Source organism: Rhinoraja longicauda, chromosome 3, assembly GCF_053455715.1.
Source record: "Rhinoraja longicauda isolate Sanriku21f chromosome 3, sRhiLon1.1, whole genome shotgun sequence".
Taxonomy (NCBI): Eukaryota; Metazoa; Chordata; class Chondrichthyes; order Rajiformes; family Arhynchobatidae; genus Rhinoraja; species Rhinoraja longicauda.
In genome coordinates this window covers 48,439,061-48,462,784 of record NC_135955.1, presented here as the reverse complement: position 1 = coordinate 48,462,784, position 23,724 = coordinate 48,439,061, and the positions used below count along the sequence as shown (strand labels likewise).

Sequence of the window (23,724 nt, the reverse complement as noted above, 5' to 3'; positions counted from 1 at the left end):
GGGTTCTTGGGAAAGTGAGGAGAATAAGAATTGGATCAGTGTAAATGGGTCATGGTGGGAAAGTTTAGGCCAAATGTCTTGTTTCCACATCGCATGATTATGATTCGATGAGCATCCAGATTCAATGAGCACAATCTTTCTGAAAGAAAATTTGGCCACCATCATTTGTTTTTCTGCACTGTTCCCTTCAATAGACAATTTCCCCATCATAACATGGATTTACTATTATAAAGTGCCAAAGGAAGCACGGCCAAAGCATTTTCCAGCACTCTAAATATTTGGAGTTACATACCTGGAATATTTTAGGAGCACTCACTAATGAGGCCAGGGCAGAAGACAATGTGGCTGAAAATATTCCTGCAGTAATCAAAGGCCCAAATCCAGATGCCAGGCTCATAACCTGAAAAGAATCAAAATTAAAGCAGAATAGATTTCAATTTTGATCAATCATTTTCCTAAAAGGTCTGTGCCAGGTAAGTATCAATACTTATTTAGAATATCCGACCACTTGTTTCAGACTTCATTTTATCAAGTATTATCATGCACAAAAAAATTTAAACTTGTCAAAAGTCGCTATTAAAAAAAGCAAAATGTTAGTAATGGCAGGTGAGTGATGGCTTTGAGGTCTATGGTGGGGAGTGTTTAATTAAAACACTAATCCACAATTTGAATACAATTTTTAAAATACAAATTACTTTTTTCATTAATATAAAGCTTTCTTAAAGTCAAGGTGACAACTTTCTGTGCCATTTGTACAAAATATACAGAGTTCATTTATGACTCTCCTGCTGATATGCATTTTTCAATTGATATGAAGCACATTAACAATTTCATTAACAGGAAGCAAAACATTACAAGAATGTCATTTCAACTTCACGGGGCTCATGGGTGGGTTGGGGAGCGGGGGGGGGGGGGGGGGGGGTGGTGGTGGTGGTGGGGGTTGAAGAACTGTGGCAATAAGACAGGAAACGATACACTTTGGTCCAAGCCCAAGTTTGTACAATGCTCCAGAAAACAGCTTTCCATAATAAATGAAGAGTGCATCTAACAATGAGTTGAGTCATACACAAATAAAAGCCACACCTGTTCTTTAGAAACAGAATGTATTGCTTTTGAAGTCTCCAACAATAGCTGAATGACATTAAACACTCTTGCAGTCCTGCTGTTTGACATGTCAAGTAGTCTGCTGTTAGGTTTTTCAGCCTTTCAAGTACTAATTAGATACTTAAATTATCATGTATTTATTTTCTGCTCTTTGAATGTAATGCTAGCAGTTAAACATACATTTAATGGATCAAATAATACACTCTCTCATGAGTATTAGTGTTGTAACGTCCTCACTAAACTAACATCTCCCACTGACAAATTTAGAATTGTAACCAGATCTCCGAAAGTAATGGCAGTGGGCCAACTCAGGGACCAAAAAGAATCAGTTTGAAATAGAGAAAGTATGTTAGTCAGATTCAGATTGGATAGCACACAAATTCTAGAAAGTGAAGAAATGGGAAGAAACTACCTAGACTTGCAGTCCTTGGAATTTAAATTTTAGTTTGGGGTGAAATAGTGCTTTAAACTGGACAATGAACCCTTTGAAATGAAAACAGTTCCCTTCAAGAAGACATAGAATTTTGATAAGTAGCGCAGCGGTAGAGTTGCTGCTTTACAGCGAATGCAGCGCCGGAGACTCAGGTTCGATCCTGACTACGGGTGCTGCTCTGTAAGGAGTTTGTACGTTCTCCCCGTGACCTGCGTGGGTTTTCTCCGAGATCTTCGGTTTCCTCCCACACTCCAAAGACGTACAGGTATGTAGGTTAATTGGCTGGGTAAATGTAAAAATTGTCCCTAGTGGGTGTAGGATAGTGTTAATGTACGGGGATCATTGGGCGGCACGGACTTGGTGGGCCGAAAAGGCCTGTTTCCGGCTGTATATATATGATATGATATGATATGATTAATAGGGACCAGAGCTTTGTCTTTAAATATTTTTTTTAAATGGTGTATCATACTTGGGAATTTTATTACTTCTGTGGAGAAATAAATTAAATGGTACTTTTATACAAAATTCAGATTATCCCATCTGAACCTGACTAACAGACTTTCTCTATTTCAAACTGATTCTTTGTGGTCACTGAGTTGGCCCACCACCATTCCTTATTCACTTAGCTTTCAACCAATTCCTTTGCCACCTGACTAGAGATTTATCAGAGCACGTCAACATCTATGTCGGCAAGCCTGCCGCAGGCAGTCTTTTCCACCCCCATCAATGTGTGACCACTTTCAGAGAACTATGGACTTGGCTTGAAGATAAACACAAAATGCTGGAGAAACTCAGAGGGTCAGGCAGCATCTCTGTAATAAAGGAATAGGTGACATTTCGGGTCAGAACCCATCTTCTTATTTCTTATTTCAGAAGAAGTGTCTGAAGAAGGGCTCCAACCCGAAACGTCACCTATTTCTTTGGTATAAAGCAGCACGTGCAGTTTCTTCCTACACATATGAACATGGCTCCCTGGATCTCTCTGCTTATTCCTGTTTTTGCTGCATGCCATTGATTAGAAACTAAAGCATTTTTTATATTAAACCATTATAACAATATTTTTTTTAATGCATAATTGCACCATAACCACTTAAAATAGACTACATTGCCCACCTCAATCTTAAGCAAGTTAAAACAGTTTCAACTACTGGATTCAAGAATTTACGACAAGTGATTTGCTCCTTGTAACTTTTCCAGCCTTACTTTCTCTGCTGCACAAAGTGAAGACAGAAATCCAAACTACAATTGAAAATAGAGTTACAAGGTTTTAAATAAAACCTCCCAATGTGTAAATACCATACCAGAAGACATTCCATTAATTTTACCAGAAAAATCCAATTTTGTTCTTTTAACGAAGCATGATCCTTCACCTTTCATACACGTGTTTATGTAAAACACCTTGCTAATCAATATCAACGTGAACTTCATATATGCCAAAATATTGTACGATACTTAACTTTTTTTAAATCAGTAATGTTACCATATATCCTGAAAAAATACAAAAACAAGCCTGATGACAGGCTTTGATCCTATTTTTTTTTAACATAAATTACACCATGCTAAGTTTAGAAATCAAAAATCAATTTCTAAACTGAATATTATAATCTACACGTTTACAATGAATGCAATAAGCCAAGGGAGAAGACAAAGACTTGCCTACATTGATGGTAAAAATCAACTAATAGCATCATGTGTCAGGTCCTGGTATACAAAGCAACAAAAAGCAACCAAATTAAAATGGTTGTAATTCTCAAGACATCCCGTACCCAACAGCATTATGGTCATTATAAGGAATCTTGTTTAAGGCAGTGAGTCAACATCTTCTCGAGAACAATCAAGGATAGATGATAAATGCTGTCCTTGCCAATGATATCCATGCCAACAAAAATGATTTTCTTTTAAAATCACCACTGATTTACTGGATACTGAAATACTTGTCCACAAATTGAATCCATGGAATTTAGCAATTCAGAAGGTTTGACCAATGACCAAGTTCACTAAAGCCATCTTATTTCACCTTTTTCTTCTGACATTAAATTGCTTTTAAATCACCAGAGAAATTCCTTGCACTCTCACTTCACTATCCTCATCACTGAAGCAGTTAATTGTTTCTTTAGTATTTAAAAAAGAGATTGGATCTACTACTTTGTGCTGCCCTAAATGTTTTAATCCAGGGTGGAAATTCTACTGAAATTATTTTAAACGGTTTATCTATACCAGAGTATGAGGTTGAAATTAGCGTATTGTCCTATCATAGTCATACAGTGTGGAAACAGACCCTTCGGCCCAATGTGCCCACACCGACCATGTGTCCCATCTACACTAGTCTCACCTGCCTGCGTTTGGCCCATATATCCCTCTAAACCTGTCCTATCCATGTACCTAATTGTTTCTTAAACGTTGCAATAGTTCCTGCCTCAACTACCTCCACTGGCACCTCGTTCCATACACGTGCTGCCCTTTGTGTGAAAAAGTTACCCCTCAGATTCCTATTAAATCTTTTCCCCTTCAACTTGAACCTTTGTTCTCTGGTTTTCGATTCCCCTACTCTGTGCAAGAGATTCTGTGCGTCTACCCGATTTATTCCTTTCAAGATTTTATGCACCTAAAAGATCACCCCTCATCCTTCTGCGCTCCAAGGAATAGTATCCAAGTCCTGGCAACAACCTCGTAAACCTTTTCTATACCCTTTCCAACTTGACAACATCTTTCCTATAATATAGTGTCCAGAACTGAACACAATACTCTAAATGCGGCCTTACCAACGTCTTATATAACTGCAACATGACCTCCCAACTTCTATTCTCAATACTCTTAACTGATGGACAATGTGCCAAAAGCCTTTATGACCACCCTATCTACCTGTGACCCCACCTTCAAGGAACTATGTACCTGCACTCCTAGATCCTTCAACAATAAGCCTCTTTCTAATATGAGGCAATTATTCTTGAAGTTTTCAACAACCAGAAAAATCTCATTATCAGATAACCTGCATTAACCAGGTTAGAATATGGAGCCTTTCTAATACTCTTTGAACGCCTATCAAAGATTTGAAACATCGATATGGCATGAAAGCCCCTTTCATCATGTTAACCTTTGCAGGACATACGAGTGAAAAAGCTGCTGAAACTTTGCTTCACTTTATTCAGCACCACTTTAATTTGGGAGCATAACAAAAGCATTCATTATACAATGAGATTATTTTTATTACTTGAATAAATGAGAAAGTTTATCTTGTTGCATTATACACAATGAAAGTTTTAATGCATTTCGTAACTCTTATTCATTGTATTGTGCCTCTACTACATCAATCACATTAACTCACTTTGAACAGACTATTTTTTACAGCCAGATCCTTAACATTTACTGCAAATCTTTCATATTACTGCAATGTATGTTATGATGTCCTATCTCACTTTAGGGTGAGTCTTTCAATACAATTGAACCGTCAATCACAATAATCTATAATTCTGGAACAGCAAGTTCAATTCCAAAAGCAGAGCAAGAGTAACTGCCCATGACATCAGGCAGCATTCAATCGGATGTGGGACAAAGGAAATGGAAATTAATGCCAATGAGAAGGAAACTGGCACAAAAAGCTAGGTAGCAATCATTGTTGGAGACACAAGACATTACAGACGCTGGGATCTTAAGCAAAACAAAGTGGAGGAACTCAGCAGGTTAGGCAGCATCTGAGGGAATAGATGGATGATGTTTTGGGTTGGGACCTTCCTTTAGACTGGAATAGGCTGGAAAAGAGGAGGGGGTGGGCCAAAGCCTGTTAAATGATAGGCGAATTGATAAGGAGAGTGATTAACAGATGGATGGTGATAGCATGAAGCATTTTCATGGGGGAGTTGGAGCTTTTCAGCATTTTCCTCATTGTGGAAATAATAGACCAACATTGAATGGTTACTTTCCTGCAACATTAGATGGGCACCAAAATGCAAATCCATGAATATTTTCTCATTCTAGCCTTCGGGAACTAATCAATATGTCATTATCTCAAATAAAGTTTGCTCATCAGTCAGACGGTAGTAATTAACCTCTGATGGCAGCAATATTCAAGTAATATACTTTTTAACATGCTACCACTTTGTTTTCAAGGGCTTAATTCAGAGCCTGTTGAGGCGTTGATCCTCATTTCAGGGAATAGAGCGATGGTCAGAATAACCTTGAAGCCTCCCTGAAACTGATTGCTCCTTCAACTGTTAAAGTCCATCTCTTAACCTTATCGTGGCATGAACATTTGGACTGCAGGGAACCCAATCACTTCAAAATACACTTAGGCTTAAGAAAGAAATAAGGTTCTCTATGCCACATCCTTAATCTGCTTCGATGCGGCTCGTCATTCAGTGCCAACAAATGCGATTGTCTACACACTAACCGGAATCAATGCATACAGACAAACAACTGAAATGCTTCAGCAACAACTGAAACCTTGATGGCACCCTTGATGGCAGGATTAATAATCAAGAGGATTAAGGAAACAGTTTAATCTGTTCTCAACGATTTCAATTTCCTTCAAGATTTTAGTACAGTAATCAATGAAAGTATTTCAATCCATGTTTGTCCCTGCTCTTTCCTGAGTAAACAAAACCAAGATTAATTCATTTATCTTCCTCATCAAGCAGGTAATGTGGCAATGTACCCTAAACATACACAAATAAAATATGCCTAGTTTCTTACCCAAAATTGAAAAAATAGAAAACATTTCATGATTGACTGAGCAATCAAAACTGTGAAAGTCTTCATAACTTTTAAAAGTCTTTATCACCATGAGAATAGATCAGTGTAGTTTGTTATTCCTGTGTAGCCTTGGTTAATGAACTGGACTGTATTTCTTAATTTAACATATATGGATGTCTCAAACCAATTCCCTTGGGCATCCTCAAATTTAAATATCCCAAGTGCAGTACAGAATCTTTCCACACAGAATCACCCTCTTCCCTTTTCCAAAAAGGTGTTATGATCAGGAATAATACATTCTCCTTCAGCCAGTTTTCTGTTTTGCTCTTATGTTCATAAGGGCGATTTCTCATGTGGCTCTTTATTTTCTCTACTAAATACTAAGCAGATAAAGTAAACTACATTACAAATAGGGGGCAAAAATAACGAGCATTGTATTATATGAAAATAACTTGGAATTTGGTGATTTATATTTTCTTTAAACACATGGGATTAAAGTCATTAGCAAATGCAGAGATCAAGTAAGGCACAGCTGATTCATGACCAGAAAGCTTTGAGCAAGAAAAGATGGGAAGGAAAGCCACTTGGTCAATGATTCCTGGCATGCACTTTCTCCAACACATGCTTACCAGAATTAAAATGGATCGACTGGGCTTCTATTCACCAAAAGTTAGAAGGCCGAGAGAGTATCTTATAGAAACACATAAAGTTCTTAAAGGATTGGACAGGCTAGATGCAGGAAAAATGTTCCCGATGTTGGGGGAGTCTAGAACCAGCGGTCACAGTTTGAAAATAAAGGGTAGGCCATTTAGGACTGAATGAGGAAAAACTTTTTCACCCAGAGAGTTGTGATTCTGTGGAATTCTGCCATAGAAGGCAGGGGAGGCCAATTCACCGGATGTTTTCAAGAGAGAGATGTTTTCATATAGCTCGTAGGGCTAACTGAATCAAGGGATATGGGGAGAAAGCAGGAACGGGGCACTGATTTTGGATGATCAGCCATGATCATCTTGAATGGCGGTGCTGGTTCAAAGGGCCAAATGGCCAATTTCTGCACCTATTTGCTGTTTCTTCTGTACCTGAAGGTCAGAAGGTGCAAATGCGAACAAATGGGTTTCAGATCAATTAAAAAGAGTTGATCAGATAATATACTTATGACAACTCTACTGCTGTGCCACTGTGCTGCCGAGCTTTGTACACAAGTAGGACCAGTCATTAAAAATTAATTATTGCATAATTTTATGCTGTGCTCATTAGATTTCAATGTAGTAATTCTCTAATTAAAGGCCATCCAATTATAAGGATCTATCAGATGTAATACTATTAGGGAAATTAGATAAATTATGAATGGAATATGCTCTACTCTTTTTCTAAGGAACTATAAAAATAATTTGTTGCTTTCGTTTACTGTCCAATGTTCCAAGTTATTACTATTGACAAATTTAAAATCTTTACATATTTTAAAATAGAGAAACAATTTTGCTGATCCTCTTTTCAAAAAGTGAGATTATTAGAACATCCTGTATTTAGCCAACAGGCACTAATAGCATCCTTCCAGATCTTTCTCTTCTGGAGGAGGGAAATTCCCAATGTATACTTTAAGGTCAGCAACATCTATGTGAAAATTAATCCTTTGATTAGTCTCACAATAAAATATTTCCAGCAGAAGATTTTTGGTGCATCTCTGGAATTGGATGTATTCCACAAACATCAGTCACTAGTAATGAATCTGAAGCACCTAGTAAAAATATCATGAATTCACTAACATGATAGTTATACACAAATATTTCAGGATTGTACATAATTAAGTGACAAAAAAATGATGATTTTAATTCTCACCTGGAAGTTATTCATTAAACCATACGAGCATTTATTTGTGGCACAGGAGGAGAAATTGAAACCCAATTTACAGGCTGCAGTGGTGCAATTATTCACTGTTCCGGGGGCGATCATATCTGTCAGGTTTCCAGTAGCATCACGAACAATACAAGCACCTGACAAGGAATAAAAAGCATGCACTATTACTAGAGAAAATGCTGGTGTCAAAAGCAATAAGCAGATCTGGCAGCGCCAATGGAGAAACAAAATTAACATTTCAGGTTATGGAAAATACAAGCATACAATAAAATACAGACAATAATGAAAAATACAAGTATACAATAAAATACAGAACAAAGGTATGGTGGAGAAAACAGAGAGAACATCTATGAGGAGAGATTGTCATGGTAAACATTACCTTGAACAATGGCAATTGGAGAAGGAAGAGAAAAAGGATTTTTTTTTAAATGCTGATCGATACAAACATTCAGCAACATTTCAGAAGATGGTTAGCCAAAATTATTTAATTCAATTCAAAAGTTGCAAAATGTCCAGGCGCAAGACCAGGTGCTGTCCCTTGAGCTTACTTTAGCATTCATTGTAATAAGATAGGAGGTCAGAATGGGAATAAGATATAGAATTAAAGCTTCAAGATCACCCTTACAAATTGAATGGTGGAAAACTGCTTTTCAGAACACCTACATTTGATTTTTCAACAGTGGAGAGAACTGATGGCTCACCTGTAATTGCTCTTTCAGTCCCTGATTGTTGGCAGTTCTAAAATTGCATCTTCTGTTATATTGTATAATACCATAAGAAAAGAAGTGGTTGGAAACAGACTTTCCTTCTGAGAACCTTATTAATTTCCACCAACCACTTTCTTTCAAGACGTTTTATATAAATGCAGGTGGTGAAACACTAACCCTTTCAATAATACGCCCAAAGCCTCCATAACAGCATCCATCGACCCAAACAAATCTTTCCAGTTGAATTAGGAATTACTTGCATCTCTTAAAATGTAGCGTATTGTATTCAATGCTCATGATGTGATCTCCTGGAGAAACCAATGCAGATCAGGTGCCCCATCACCAATTCTCTTTCTGTGCCTCACACATTGTTGGAACATTGCCCAATGCATGAATGGAGAACAGCACCTCATCTCCCATCTGAAAATGTTGCAACTCTCTAGACTTGATAGAAATGCAGTAACTTCAGGCGTCCATCTTCTACGCAAACGGTGCCAGATACAGTGTATCTAGATGTCACAGACATTTGCCTTTGGGAACAGAATTCATAAATCACTACCAAAGAGATTTGAGATATGGAATAAAAATCTACGCTTGCAAAATTTGTGCAAAGACTAAATCAAAATGCAAAAATAAATAAAATTTGTCAAGGCCGTGGGGGGGGGGGGGTTGAGGGGGTTGTTTGAAAAGACAAGTGATTGGAACCTTTATGTTGTTGGTCCGCACACTTTAAATATACAAATAAAAATACCTGCAATGCTACCGCTTTCTGCAACTTGAAACAATTGTTTTTCCCCACTTTTCCAGTTCTAATGAAGGGTGTAAGAAGGAACTGCAGATGCTGGCTTAAACCGAAGATAGACACAAAAGCCTGGAGTAACTCAGCGGGACGGACAGCATCACTGGAGAGAAGGAATGGGTGACGTTTCAGGTCGAGACCCTTCTTCAGACTCGTGGATCTAAAGGAGGATTCATTCTTTCTCCATTAGGAAGTTGCCAAGCTGCTGAGCATTTCTGGTGATTTCAGTTCCTGGTATGATGTACACACTGGCATTTACTATATGATCAATTACCTAATTGAGTGACACCTTTCTCTACCTCACTTCTTTGTACATATTCTGCTATAGCTAAAAAAAAAGGATGGAACAGAATATTAAATTAAATGTATAATTAAACATTTCTTCACTCCGGAAAAGTTTTGAGAAATTAAGATGGATAATCCAAACCAACTGCTCTGCTAAAATCAGCTTAGTAGAAATAACTTAAATTTACTGACATTCCGGTTGAAATTTAAAATGCCCACGACTTCAAAGAATAACTGAAAAAATTGGCAAAGCATCATCCATACAGTGTCTTAATCAATTGAATATCAAGGTTCAATAAATATTTTTTCATAGTTTAACGATTCATTAAAGAATCTTAGCTAATATCACTATGTCATTAAAATTTCATAAAATTCAATGCTCAAACATTTCTTTATAATAATAATAATAATAATGTATTACATTTATATAGCGCTTTTCATACACTCAAAGACGCTTTACAGGGATTTAAAGAACATAGGGAAGTGAATAAATAGATAGATAAATAAGTAAACGAACAGAGAAAGGAGACAGAAGGTGAGGTGACCTTCAGTGGTTGAAGGCAGTACTGAACAGGTGAGACTTTATGTTACAATTTAATTAACAAGATGGCTTTAAAAATTGGAAATTCTTGATTAACGTACAAAAGTTTCAACAAAATATTGCTAAAACCTTAAATCCTGGATTCTGAAACTTAATAATTAAATCCCATTGTAATTGCCAAATAGACACTGTTTTTAAAGGCGTCATTTCATTGACCAAGGGTCATTCAAGCTTCCAAGCCTGCCATGTCTTCCAAGCTAAAGGAGTCTGCGTCGTAAATTAATTTACAGCATTTCCAAAACAAACTTACAACAGCAACATTTCAAACCTCTTGGATTCATAAACAGCGACTATAAAGAAACACGTTCCAAGTTGCTTCAGATATGTCTGACCATTCTATCAGGATACAGGACAGAAATGCACCAGAAGAATAGTAACTACCATTCATTTAAAATGGTTACTTTGCAAGATCTACTTTCCTGTATATAAATATCACTCACAAATTCTAGCTAAATTCTGGCTCTTCTTGAAATAGCTTTAATGATTATTAAAGTATTTTCCTATTCAAGTCTTCTCTGTTTCAATATTCCAATAATTTACAAAATGTGGAAAACCATCAGGAGCTAATTAAAGTCAATCCCAACAGAATACACGAGGCTTTTCCAGTGACGAACGTATTTATTCCCTAATGAGAGTAAAGAATACAAGAGGTCCTGGGAAGAGGTCACAGTGATGGATATTTGTCCATCTGTCACTTCAGCCAATTTGTTTAATGTACTACATTGATTAAATCACTTCCTAGTTTGCACAATATAAAAAGGCAAACATTTACAGTAAAATATTGTTCACTACAAAATTGCTAATAAGCTCAAGTGTACATTGGTAGCAAGAATGATCAAAGAAAACAAATGAAGTTACACCAAACTAAAAACAATCAAGCCGCCTATTGAGTGAATAATATGAAACCAATCAATTTCATGTTGTGGAAATTTTGGCCAAATAGCATTTGGAAACTGTTGTAAAATAAAGAATTTTATAGTAACACTCCATTTTTTTAAATTATTCAAGTCGATGGTCACGCATTGTGGTAAATGCTTCCTAAATTCTTGAATGAAGTCTAATACGAAACATTGCAAACTGAAATAAAATAATCCTAATTGTAATACCATCTTTATTTAGGTAAAAACATTGTACCAAAAAAAGAAACTTTACCTGCAGCGACAGCAGCTCCTGCATAGACTATTGTGGTGATTACAATAGCCAAGAGCGTGCCTTTAGGTATGGCTAATTGTGGATCCTATTTAAAGATGAAAAACATTTTAATAACATTTTAATAACCTTGCATCTTAGTTCCCTTTCTCACCCCACCCCAATGTTTAACATTACAGTATTGTTTACTCAACAAAAGGACAGCAGGACAGGAACCAAGTAGGCTATTTTAAAATCAACTGACCCTGCATCTACATTGTTAAAACTCCCAAGAGGTTTCGGAATTTGTAACTGGTAAATGTGCACTATCTTCAAAGACTATATTCATCTTGACATTGTACTTGAAAATAGCATAATAAAAGATAGCAACAATATTCCTCAGGGAGGATGGCTGTACTAGCTCTAGATCAAGATTAACAAGAACTTGGACACAATTAAACAACAGCATCAGCAGTATTTACAAATATAAAAGAGCCAAATCACTGTGCAATTGAGTTAAAATGTGCCTTGGAGGTTTTCTTAACACAAAATTAAAAGGGGCACTTTTTGAAGAAAACTAACCCAAGTACTTGCAAGATCAGCGAGCTTAAATGTAGCGACAATGATAAAGATAGGGCTAATTTATTTGCAACCAAATCAGAGAAATTAAGGTGCACACAGTCATGAGCAGTCCAGGCAATAGAATAGGAAGGATCTATTTCTTTAGCAAAGGGGTTAAAAAGCAGGGGGTAAGAGTTAAAATAGTTGTTAGATTAAAGGGAAAACGAGGGGGGAGGGGGCTTCCCACTCTGAAGGGAACTCACTAGAAGGACAGTACAGGCAGAAACCCTCACTCCAATTAAAACGTACACTTTAAAAGCGACATACAGCAAGTCGATGGGATTAGTTTGGGCAGCTTCTCTTCCCCCTACTCAACTGAAGCAGTTCTGGATGGGATGAATGGCCTTCATCCAGGTTATTAATTTTCTAAGATTCTACTTTTAAAACAATAGGTTTTAAAATAGGTTTTAAAAGTAGAAATAGGTTTTAAAAGTAAAATAGGTTTTAAAAGTAGAAATTACTCACTGAAATTAAAAATATTGTACGGGAATTAAGTGAGCAACAGAGACCGAGAAACACAGATAAATTGAGGTAAAATTACACAACTGATTGCCAAAAAAGTATTATATGATAATAATCAAGTAGATCAAGCATACAGAAAAGGCCTACAGTAAATACAGCAAAACTCATGCACTGAACTGAATATCTGTGCAGTGCATCTTGCTAACTTCTCAAGTCCTCTTGTGTACAAAAACAATTCCAAGTGCAAAACAAGATATCCTGAAAATCCAATTATTGTGGTAAATTTATATATACTGATGGTTGTAGATGCAAAGCATCATTATGAAGTAGTCAAAAACCTTGAGGTAAGCTAATAGCAACTCCTCCTTCGTGCAACTTAACCTTCAATTCACCAATCCTTCAAATATCATCTACCTCCACTATGTTCCAAGGTAAAGAGTCATCACCAAGAAGAGATTCCTATACATCAGTTTAAATGATTCTCCCTTTACCAGTAACCACTTCCCCACCTTAGAAATTCCCTTTGTGGAAACATTTCAACATTAGCCTTTCTCTCTTCTGCAACAATAAGATCTTCTAAACTCTACAGAACATTGATCTAACCCTTTTAGCAGTTTCTTACAAGATAACCTCTCATCCCAGGAATTAACTTTAGACTTTAGAGAATCTGGTGAATCTCTTCAGGTCTACTTCCAACTCAAGTATATCTTTTTTTAAAGTGGGGCCAAAAATATACACATTACACTGTGCACCTTCACCAACACCTCGTATAATGATAACAATATTTCCCCATTTCCCGCGTCGGGGCGATCGAAGCTCCCACATTGGGGCGGTTGAAACTCCTGCTGCTTGGAGTTCCCGAAATTGTTCTCTAACCAGAGACCGCGAGCTCCGTGATGTTAAAGTCTGCAAGCACCTATGATTGGAGCTCAGGGATCGATTGGAGCAAAGGGATCTCGGGCTCCGCGATGTTAAAGTCCCATAGGCACCCGCGATGGAGCTCTCAAAAGTCGGCCTCCAGCAAAGACCGCCAACTCCTCGATGATAGGCCACAGTGTGGACGGAGATACGATACGGAAAAAATTGCATCTCCCTCGAGGTAAGAGATTAGAAAAAGTTCCCCCCAAACCCCCCCCCACCACCACATAAAACAAGCTAAAGAACACCAAAAACATACATTTAACACATACTATTAAAACACAAAGAAGGAAGGGACAGACACTGTTGGCGAGGCAGCCATAGCTGGTGCCACCTGGTGGACCACCCAGACAGATTTCCCTTCTTACCTTTGAATTTGCCAATACTCAAATGGAGAATACTGGTTTTGAACCACAGGTGTTTCCCCACAAACTGCACCAGGAATTTTACTATATCATCACTACTTGCGTGAGGAGAGTCAACAGGGTCTCTAATTAATCACGTTATTAAAATAGCCCAGCCCCAAATGGATTCTGTAATGTTTCTCAGAGATCTAAAGAAATTCACTCCACAAATTCCTCTTCCACAGTAGACTTGCCAATTTGATTGTCTAATGAAATTACAGATTAAAAGCAGCCGTGATATTGACAATTTCCTCCAAGTGTTTTCCACTTTCCCATGCTGTTCCTTGCTTTCACCCAAACTGATTCTACATTACATTCCACAATTCTCATTTGCTTGTTTAAAATATGACCCGCTTTTTCTTTTTGCATATTCCTTTGAAACATAATATGACCTGGAATATTGAGTTCCAAATCTTGGTCACCCTGAAATCAGTCTCTGTAACAGCTATTAAAATAAATATATTTATTCCCGTTTGTACTGTCAACTCCTCTACCAAACACTGCGCATTCAGATAAAGAATGCGCAAGCTTTGACTTTTCAAAATCGCTACTTACTCCAATTCCAATTTCTGCTGCACACTTTAGTTACATTTCCTGTCATGCTTTAATATTCATTCACCCCTCTACTAACATGACATTGCCTACACTGTTTCTCGACAAGCCTGTCTTTCTCCTGTGGTTATTCTCCACAATAGTTGACAAGGCTCAGCCACATCTTCATATTGCCCACCCATATGATCTCACATTCTACCTTGCACAGAGCAAGAATAGTTACTTTTTGTATTCTGCTTCCATTCCATACTTTTACATGCAGTTCATCTTTCACACCTTCTGCCACCTTCCACCATGTGTCACCACCAGGCATATCTTTCTATATCGATCCCCTTTGTATATTTTCAAGGGACAACTCTCTGTGACTCAGCATCCATTTCCTCCAATGCCCACTCCTAGATCTTGTCATACAATCTCAAGAGATGCAACATTTGCCTTTCTACGTCTTCCCTGCCCATGGCCCAAGGACTCAAACAGACCTTCAGGTGAATCAGCAATTGGCTTGAACTTCTTCCAGTTTGGTGCACTGCATTCAGTGCTCATGATGTGTGCTCAACCTGGCGGACTGGTGCTCGGATAACAACCTGTCCCTAAATACCACCAAGACCAAGGAGCTGATCATCAACTTCCGTAGGTCACATAACGGGGAATATGCCCCGATCTCTATCAACGGGGACAGTGTGGAGAGAGTGTCCAGCTTCAAGTTTCTGGGCACTCACATTTCGGAGGACCTAACATGGTCCAATAACACTGCTGCGCTGGTCAAGAAGGCACAACAAAGACTGTTCTACTTAAGAACACTGAAAAAGTCTGGTCTACCCCAACAGCTGCTGACGACCTTCTACCGCTGCACCATAGAGAGCATCCTAACACATGGCATCCCTGTGTGGTACCTCAGCTGCACGGAGGCAGAAAGGAAAGCTCTACAGCGGGTAGTCCATAGAGCTCAGAGGGCCATCGGAACACAGCTACCAGACTTGGAGGGCATCTACAACACATGATGCCTCAGAAAAGCCACCAGCATCCACAAAGACTCTTCACACCCCTGCAACAGTCTGTTCGAACTCCTTCCATCGGGCAGACGATACAAGGCCTTCTACGCCCACACCTCCAGACTCAGGAACAGCTTCATCCCCAGGGCCATAGCTGCTATGAACCGGTCCTGCTGAGCCGGATGGCCACAACGCATAGATCAACTTGCACTTTACCCTGTCCAAAACTGTTACAATTGTTTCGTTTCGTTGGGTTGCTGTTGTCTAAATTACATAAATTATTGCATCGTATGGGAGGCGCATTCCCAATCTCGTTGTACCCCTGGGTACAATGACAATAAAGATATATTGTATTGTATTGTATTGTATTGTATTGTATTGTAGAGAATCCCAACTAGATTGAATGACTGCTTTGCAGAACATTTCTGTTCAGTATTTTCCCAAGCTTCCAGTTTCCTGTTACTTCAATTCTCTATCCCACCTCTGATCTACCTTTGCCCAATCTATTTTTTTCTAACAAAGCCCAAAGGCAGTTTGAGCAGCAGCAGCTCATCTTCTGACTGGGCAAACTGAAACCTTCAGAACCAAATTTTCTTCTTTCCACAAACGCTGTCTGACCTGCTGGATATTTCCAGCATCCCCCTCTTTTATTCCAGACTTTTAACAAGTATGAACATTACGATACAGGCAGTACAGAATTGGATGAACTGAATCTTCGAGTGTGGCGAGAGAGGCTGGACAATAGTTGGACTGGTCAAGATTGGAGCAACAGAAAATTGAGATTTTGTGGGTTGGAAAAAGATGGAAAAAGAAATTCTTGTGACGGGAGAATTTGGTGCCAGCACCTAAACTCAATGTAAAAATAGAACAAAAAAGGTATTAAAAGACAATTACGTTAGCTTTTTTGCAAAACTTTGAAGAAAATCTCTGCCTCTGAAAGCAGTCAAGCCATGTGAAAAATCAGAGGCAGAAGTGGGATGAAGGGAGAAGATCACATAAATCTGTTGCTAGACTGAGACTGTACAGGTCACTGCTGCCAGCCGTGTTAGAAATTGTAAATTAAATTGTAAATCCAGAACCAGTAGCCACAGTTTAAGAATAAGGGGTAGGCCAATTAGAACGGAGATGAGGAAAAACCTTTTCAGTCAGAGAGTTGTAAATCTGTGGAATTCACTGCCTCAGAAGGCAGTGGAGGCCAATTCTGAATGCATTCAAGAGAGAGCTCGATAGAGCTCTTAAGGATAGCGGAGTCAGGGGGTATGGGGAGAAGGCAGGAACGGGGTACTGATTGAGAATGATCAGCCATGATCACATTGAATGGTGGTGCTGGCTCGAAGGGCCGAATGGCCTACCCCTGCACCTATAGTCTCTTGTCTAAATCCCACACGGACTCCATATTGTGGTTGAAGTAGAAAACCAATGCCTGGGGATGGGCAAGGATTCGGGAGGTCAGCGCACGTTTAAAAGACAGTCACAGATTTTATTTTGTAATAGAACTACTAACTTAGTAGTAACTACAATTTAATGAAAAATAATACATTTGTTTAAAAAACCCTACATAATTAATTTTAAGGTCACTAAAAAATACATTTTAGTATCAGTACAATACTACTTCTGAAATTAGGGCAAAGCCAGAATGGCTGCTTAACTGCTACTGCAACTGCATTGATGATTTTTTACAGACCACACAGTTCATAAATTAATTTATTTCCTTAAATAAGTAAATACTCACGGCAAGATCACCAGAGATGTTTGCCCCAGCAAGTATACCCGTGGCAGCAGGGAAGAAAATAGCAAAGACCGAAAAGAAATCTTCTCCTTCTCGAAAATCTGGCCCAAAGTTTTCTGAAAATATTTCACCTGAAATGTAAACACAGTAAAATTAATGTGACAATTACTTTTCAATAAGACTGCTTTTATACAGTAGATCATGTCTACAATTTGGGCTTTGTGAAATATTCTAGTAACCATGCACCAAAGTCTTATAAAATTTTGCTTTACCTTTGGACATTTGTGACATTCATGTGACAACCACTGGACAGGAAGAAATTACCACATTCATAGGACTGAGGTTAAAAAACATACTTACACAGTAATCCTGCCAGATTCCAAGAACTGACTAATTTTTCTTAAAAAAATAAGATTCTAAGATTGGTTTTCTCATGTGTATCTTTTTAAATTTAAAAAAACCCACGATAGTTTTGTAGACACTGAACACATTTAGTTTGTAGCATGTCACAGCTGATTTTGCATTATACGGAACATACAAGGGTCAATTGCTGTAAGAGTCCATAAGGTTTAATTCACACTCCAAACAGTTGATGTTTCAGACCTACGTTCAGGGGGAAAAAAGCTTGGATTGAGTCTATTGACCGACAGAAAAGGAACCTGTTTAAAAGGGCTCATCTCCAAGAGAAGAAAAACAAAACAAAGCAACAGGCATGAAACCAAGAAATTACGAGATAGATCCAAGATACTGAACTGAAAGCACTGTTTTTTATCCCCAAAGCTGTTTTCTGGAATTGAGATAAAGTGTATTTTCATTGGCTACTACTCAATTTATAGTCTGCATTAAAAAGCGAAGCGATTTACATCCGCAAAGTATCAACTATCGTCCAAACTATCGTCCAAACTATTGTCAGGAAGACTAAACTGCTTTCGACCACCTGCAAAGATGTGACATGTAATTGAAATCTCACAAGGTCACACTTTTTTCAGGTCTTCTACATTATTTCAATGCGTAATTATTAATGTAGAGCAACTACAATCCCAAATACACAATGACAAGTTTCACTCGCTAATGTATAAAGGGTAATCTGAAATGTTTATTTTAGCCAAATGAACATGCTATGGAATACATAGTTAAGGAAATTTAAGCATGCAAATCTCCAATGTAGTGTTATACACAGTGAGATACTGTCTTCAAATGAGACATTAAACCAGGGCCCCATCTACCCTCCAAAGTGCATGCAAAAGATCCAAGGGCACAATCTAGTGCCCTTATTAAAACCACAACAAATTACCCAGTAATCAGACATTCTTTTGTACCCTACACTGCAACTATGATTATGTAAGATATGAAGAGCTTGGCCCATCCTCTGGTTCTGAAGGACACACAAAATGCAAATCTTTTCAATCTTTCACAAAGTTAAATGAGGGCACCAGATAGAAGTGCTGACAGAAGTGGGCACTGTGCCTGTGTTCTTCCATGAAAATTCTATGTTTCACTGAAAATTAAATTGTGGACCAAAGAGATGGGAGAGAAAAATATTACACAACCAATTGTGAATTATCAAGATCCACAAGTAATTAATAATGACTTGCACAAACAGTAGGGAGAAAAGTGATCAGAATTTAAATTACATAAATGGTCACGTTGTAAACAATTAGACAAGAGAATGTGTTAATAACAATCCTTATTATACAAACAAATGAAAGGATGCCTTGAATACAAAGAATTAAAAGAAAAACAACGTGCATAGTATCATCAGCTGATTGTGTGCTGTCAAAATTGTAAGAAGAGAATAATGGAGAAAAATAAATTTTAAGTAAGTTTCTGACTTGGGTCACGGTTTATCATGAAAATATCCCGTCTCAAATAAAAACCTTTTTGCATCATGCACCAGTTTGACAATAAAGTTGCTAAACTTGCAGTCAGAGTAACAGGTGTGTCTCATGCTCAACATAGTTGACGTCCAGCTGCTTCTGCAGCTTGTGGCATATGCTTGTCTTTTTCCAAGCCATTATACATTTGGAAATAGTTCAGCAGGTATGCAGGCATTTCATTTTTTGCTCGTAATCATTGGTAATTTAATGTCAGGAAGCCAATCTTGTGTTTAGCCTCAATGAGAAATGCAAGATTGCAACTTCACTAAAAAAAGGAAATACAAGATACAAAAGTAACAGTAATGCAAATGCGGTGTATAGGATTTGAGGGGAAAAAAGAAATGAAGTCAAGTGAAGTAATCATTCTGAACAAAGTCTAGAAGTGACAAGACCCAGAAATAAAGTCAAACAAAACTAAATTCACAAAGTTACAGTGACATTCAGTGGAATCCATAAACAGGAATGCAATCAGAACTGAGCAACCAAGAAACAGAAACTACAAATGTCCTAGATTCTCAAAAAGGAATGTAAAATGATACAAAAAGTTTACAAAAACAGGAAATACTAATATAATTATACATGGGAAGTTAAAGACTAAAAAGCTTTTAATGACATGGTAGGTTTGTCCACATAAAAACTTAAGCTATGTTCAAATTTCAGTCACAGTCATAGTCATAGACTGATACAGTGTGGAAACAGGCCCTTCGGCCCAACTTGCCCACACCGGCCAATATGTCACAGCTACACTAGTCCCACCCACCTGAATACATTTGGTCCATATCCCTCCAAACTTGGCCTATCCATGTAAATCCATACTGTATTGGCATTACCATCTTGGCAGCTCTGGATTAAAATGCAAAGAATCAAAGCATGCTTGTTCTAATTGTTAATGAGGTTGTCTGTTATAAGCAAATATTTAAGGATAATTTAAGGGCATGCCTACTTTACTGTCGTTAGCTATGATCAAGCAATCTGACAAATATGTCTTTGCATGTGGACAAACCAGACCTCTGTGGCAGTACAATGCATCAAGCAAATCAAACACAAGTGAATTTCTAAAGATTAAAGTAGAGATATTAGCTCAATAAATATTTCAATGATGGATATCAACTCTAGAACCACCAGTAACAATTGTTCAATCTCTTTTTATGTACATACCATGGTAATTAAAAAATCCTTTTGCTCTTTTGTCATGAGCTGGGATGAAAGTTCCCACGACAAAGTTAGTAATTGCTACTAGCAGAATTCCCAACAGTACAATCTGAGCCTGCAATGAAACGAAAGGGAATATTTGAATCATCTTTTCTTGATTAATTTGGGGCTCATGTTGTCGACCTCCCTGTGGTGAGCCTTGTCAACTGACATCAGTCAGGCGAATGACAACAAACAGAGACAGCAGAAGCAGAAGCAGCTTCATGACTTCTGCTGCCTCAAACGCAAGAAGAAGTTGATTAATTATTGATTATGTAAAACATTGATGAGGATATATGTTGGGGAAAATTCCAAACAGCACTTATGGAGAAGGGCTATTAAAATAATCTAAGTCGATGAACCTCCAGAGCTGGAAATCCAGTTGACAAGTTTAAGACATAGTGGCAAAAGGAAGGGGAAGAGACAGAGCAAAAAGGAAAAGTAGAAACCAGTTAGTAGCAGAAAGGAGTATAAACCCTAATGAGGAAATAAAAAACATTAACGTGAGAAACAAACAGAATGAAAATGGAACAAGAAAAAAAGAACAATCAAAAATTAATCAACTCATGACTTAATGTCAGAACCAGACGGGTTCTAAAAAGTTGAGGTTTTGGCCCTCAATCATGCTTCTGGATCTGGAAGCACAGTACTGAATTTTTTCATAATGGGATGTAGAATTGACAAGTGTCCAGAAACCTAGAGTTATACCCTTAGAGTGAAAAAGTGTTCTGCCAAATGTGTACTTGTAGCAGAAACAGTGTTGGAAGAGGAAGATCTATGAAAGACCAAAAGAGGGGTAGCGTAAAAGAAGGGTAGTGCAAATGAGGTAGCATAAACCTTTGAAAGGTGGGAGTAAGGTAAACAGTAATTATATCAAAATGGAGGTGATGGAAACAAATAAATGTAAACATATTGCACACCACATGCCATAATGAGAAGACATGGTTTTGGGAAACACATAGAGGAAAAAGTAGAAAAGAAGCAAGAAAAGAGGTGAAGAATGCAACTTGAACATACAGCAATGTGGTATATTGATTACACTTCAAGATACACTTGACACTGGTGGCATGCCAAACTCAATAAGACAAAAATTGGGTCAAAAGAAAAGGGTACTCAAAATGTAGCAAGGCAAGAGGTGCAGTGGAGTTAGTTGTAGGAATCAGTTTCTCCCCGAGAAATAAAGGCAAGGAACAGATATAGAAGCAAGAGAAGGATTGTGTGATAATTTGAACGGCCGATTGAAAGGCAAGATCAAAGGAATGCTCCACTATCTTGCCATAGACAAGCAATGCCAGGGACCAACTGGTTTTAAAAAGAGTCCAAAAGGAGGCAGTTGTTGTTGGTCGTGGAGGAGTTTTAGAGTTTTAAAAAGAATTAGGTCTGGAAAAAGACAGATGATGTATTTATACTATGTGTACAGATCGGAAAGATACAGTGTAACTGGCAGACTGAACAATCATTAAGCACAGATAACATCATTGTAACAGAGACACATTAACAAATCTTGACCCTAGGGCTCAGCAACACAATTGCAGCATAATTATCTTGATCTGCAATTTCCCCAAACGTTCAATTAAGAAATCTTATGCATCAATATAAAATATTATGAGACACTTATAAAATTGAGATAAGCGATAACAAGTTACATGGTAAAATGTGAAAATAATCTAAGATTTATAAATGTCTAATATGGCAGTAAAAAAGTAAAAAGCCCAGCGTTCTTTCTCCTGCTTTATTTTACCTATTCTATTGAAAAGGCCAGCACTGTATAAATAACCTTTTCCTTAAGACTTGGTTCCAGTTTCATTTGTGTGTTCTGATGTGGCAAATGGAAGAGGCAGTGGCTGACAGACAAATAGCATGCGTGGTGGTTCATTTCTTCCACAGTTTACACAGGGCCTCTATTTGCTCCTAATCCATGGTGTTGAGATTCTGCACTTTAAGTCATCGTGATCAAAGATTGCTAAGTGTGTTTCTTTGAGGTCAAGGACACCCTTTAACCATTATTATCCATCTGGTGATCACTTCATTTCCTATCCTACACTTTCCATACATTCCTGCTCCTTCACTTAGAGTCAAAGGTTGAGACCCACATGGCTTTTCCCCATCAAATTACATTTTTTAAATGTGTATACGTTATATTGCGGAGAGCAAATATGTTATCAATGACAGCGCATGCAGTTAAAATACTTGAGTGAAATTCAAACATTAGAGCCCTACCTTGGCTTCCCACTCCATCCCTGCCATAGATATACCAAATAGAAATACAATGGTGATGGTTCCGACAATCCGGATGTCATTCATTTCATCTATCATGAGTGCGTTGTTATCCTCAAGAATTAGAAAAATAAAATCAACTTTACAAAATAAAACAATTTAGAACAGGTTAATACATCAACCTCCTGTTACTGAAAGAGTCAATAGTCAAATTAAATGTAACTCAAAATTAATTCATCTAAATATTTTGAAGAACAGAAGGTTCTTTGGTAATATTCAACCAAGTAAAAAGCTTACCACAAGCAGATCTCTCACTGTCTCTGCAAAACCAACCACATACATGGCTACAGCCACTGCATTGGCAAAAGCAAAAATTAGTCCAATAGCACCACCAAACTCAGGTCCCAGGCTTCTGGATATTAAATAATATGCACCACCTGCAAATAGAAATGTAGTTTTTGTATCATCCATTGTTAAACTACATGCACAAAAACTTTCCTTTCACTTAATGTCTCTTAAAATGACAAGTACCATAAAAATTCAAGTGATTTGAATCTAAAAGCACTTTGATAAGGTCCCGCACGGGAGATTGGTGACTAAAATTAGAGCACATGGTATTGAGGGTAGGGTGTTGACATGGATAGAAAATTGGTTGGCAGACAGGAAGCAAAGAGTAGGAGTAAACGGGTCTTTTTCAGAATGGCAGGCAGTGGCGAGTGGAGTGCCGTTAGGGCCACAACTGTTTACCATATATATCAATGATTTGGAAGAGGGAATTAGAACCAACACTAGCAAGTTTGCAGATGACACAAAGCTGGGTGGCAGTGAAAACTGTGAAGAGGATGTTAGGAGGTTGCAGGGTGACCTGGACAGGTTGAGTGAGTGGGCAGATGCGTGGCAGATGCAGTATAATATAGATAGATGTGAGGTTATCCACTTTTGCGGCAGAAACAAGGAGGCAGATTATTATCTCAATGGAGTTAGGTTAGGGGGAGGTCCAGCGAGACCTGGGTGTCTTTGTATGCCAGTCACTGAAAGTTGGCATGCAGGTACAGCAGGCAGTGAAGAAAGCTAATGGAATGTTGGCCTTCATAACAAGAGGATTTCAGTATAGGAGTAAAGAGGTTCTTCTGCAGTTGTATAGGGCCCTGGTAAGAC

The 23,724-nt window shown here is 37.9% G+C and overlaps 1 protein-coding gene across 3 annotated transcripts in view; it reads right to left on the bottom strand.

The window, feature by feature from the left end:
* slc12a2 (solute carrier family 12 member 2) overlaps window positions 1-23,724 on the bottom strand; it is a 130,311-nt gene that overhangs the window by 41,443 nt on the left and 65,144 nt on the right. For all 3 annotated transcript variants that reach the window (XM_078396086.1, XM_078396087.1, XM_078396088.1), the window contains exons 5-11: window positions 22,864-23,003; window positions 22,570-22,680; window positions 20,317-20,425; window positions 17,285-17,412; window positions 11,628-11,712; window positions 8,066-8,220; window positions 293-400 (exon numbers count right to left, since the gene is read on the bottom strand). In XM_078396086.1, the coding sequence (XP_078252212.1) occupies window positions 293-400; window positions 8,066-8,220; window positions 11,628-11,712; window positions 17,285-17,412; window positions 20,317-20,425; window positions 22,570-22,680; window positions 22,864-23,003 (836 nt within the window). The remainder of the gene's footprint in view (window positions 1-292; window positions 401-8,065; window positions 8,221-11,627; window positions 11,713-17,284; window positions 17,413-20,316; window positions 20,426-22,569; window positions 22,681-22,863; window positions 23,004-23,724) is intronic.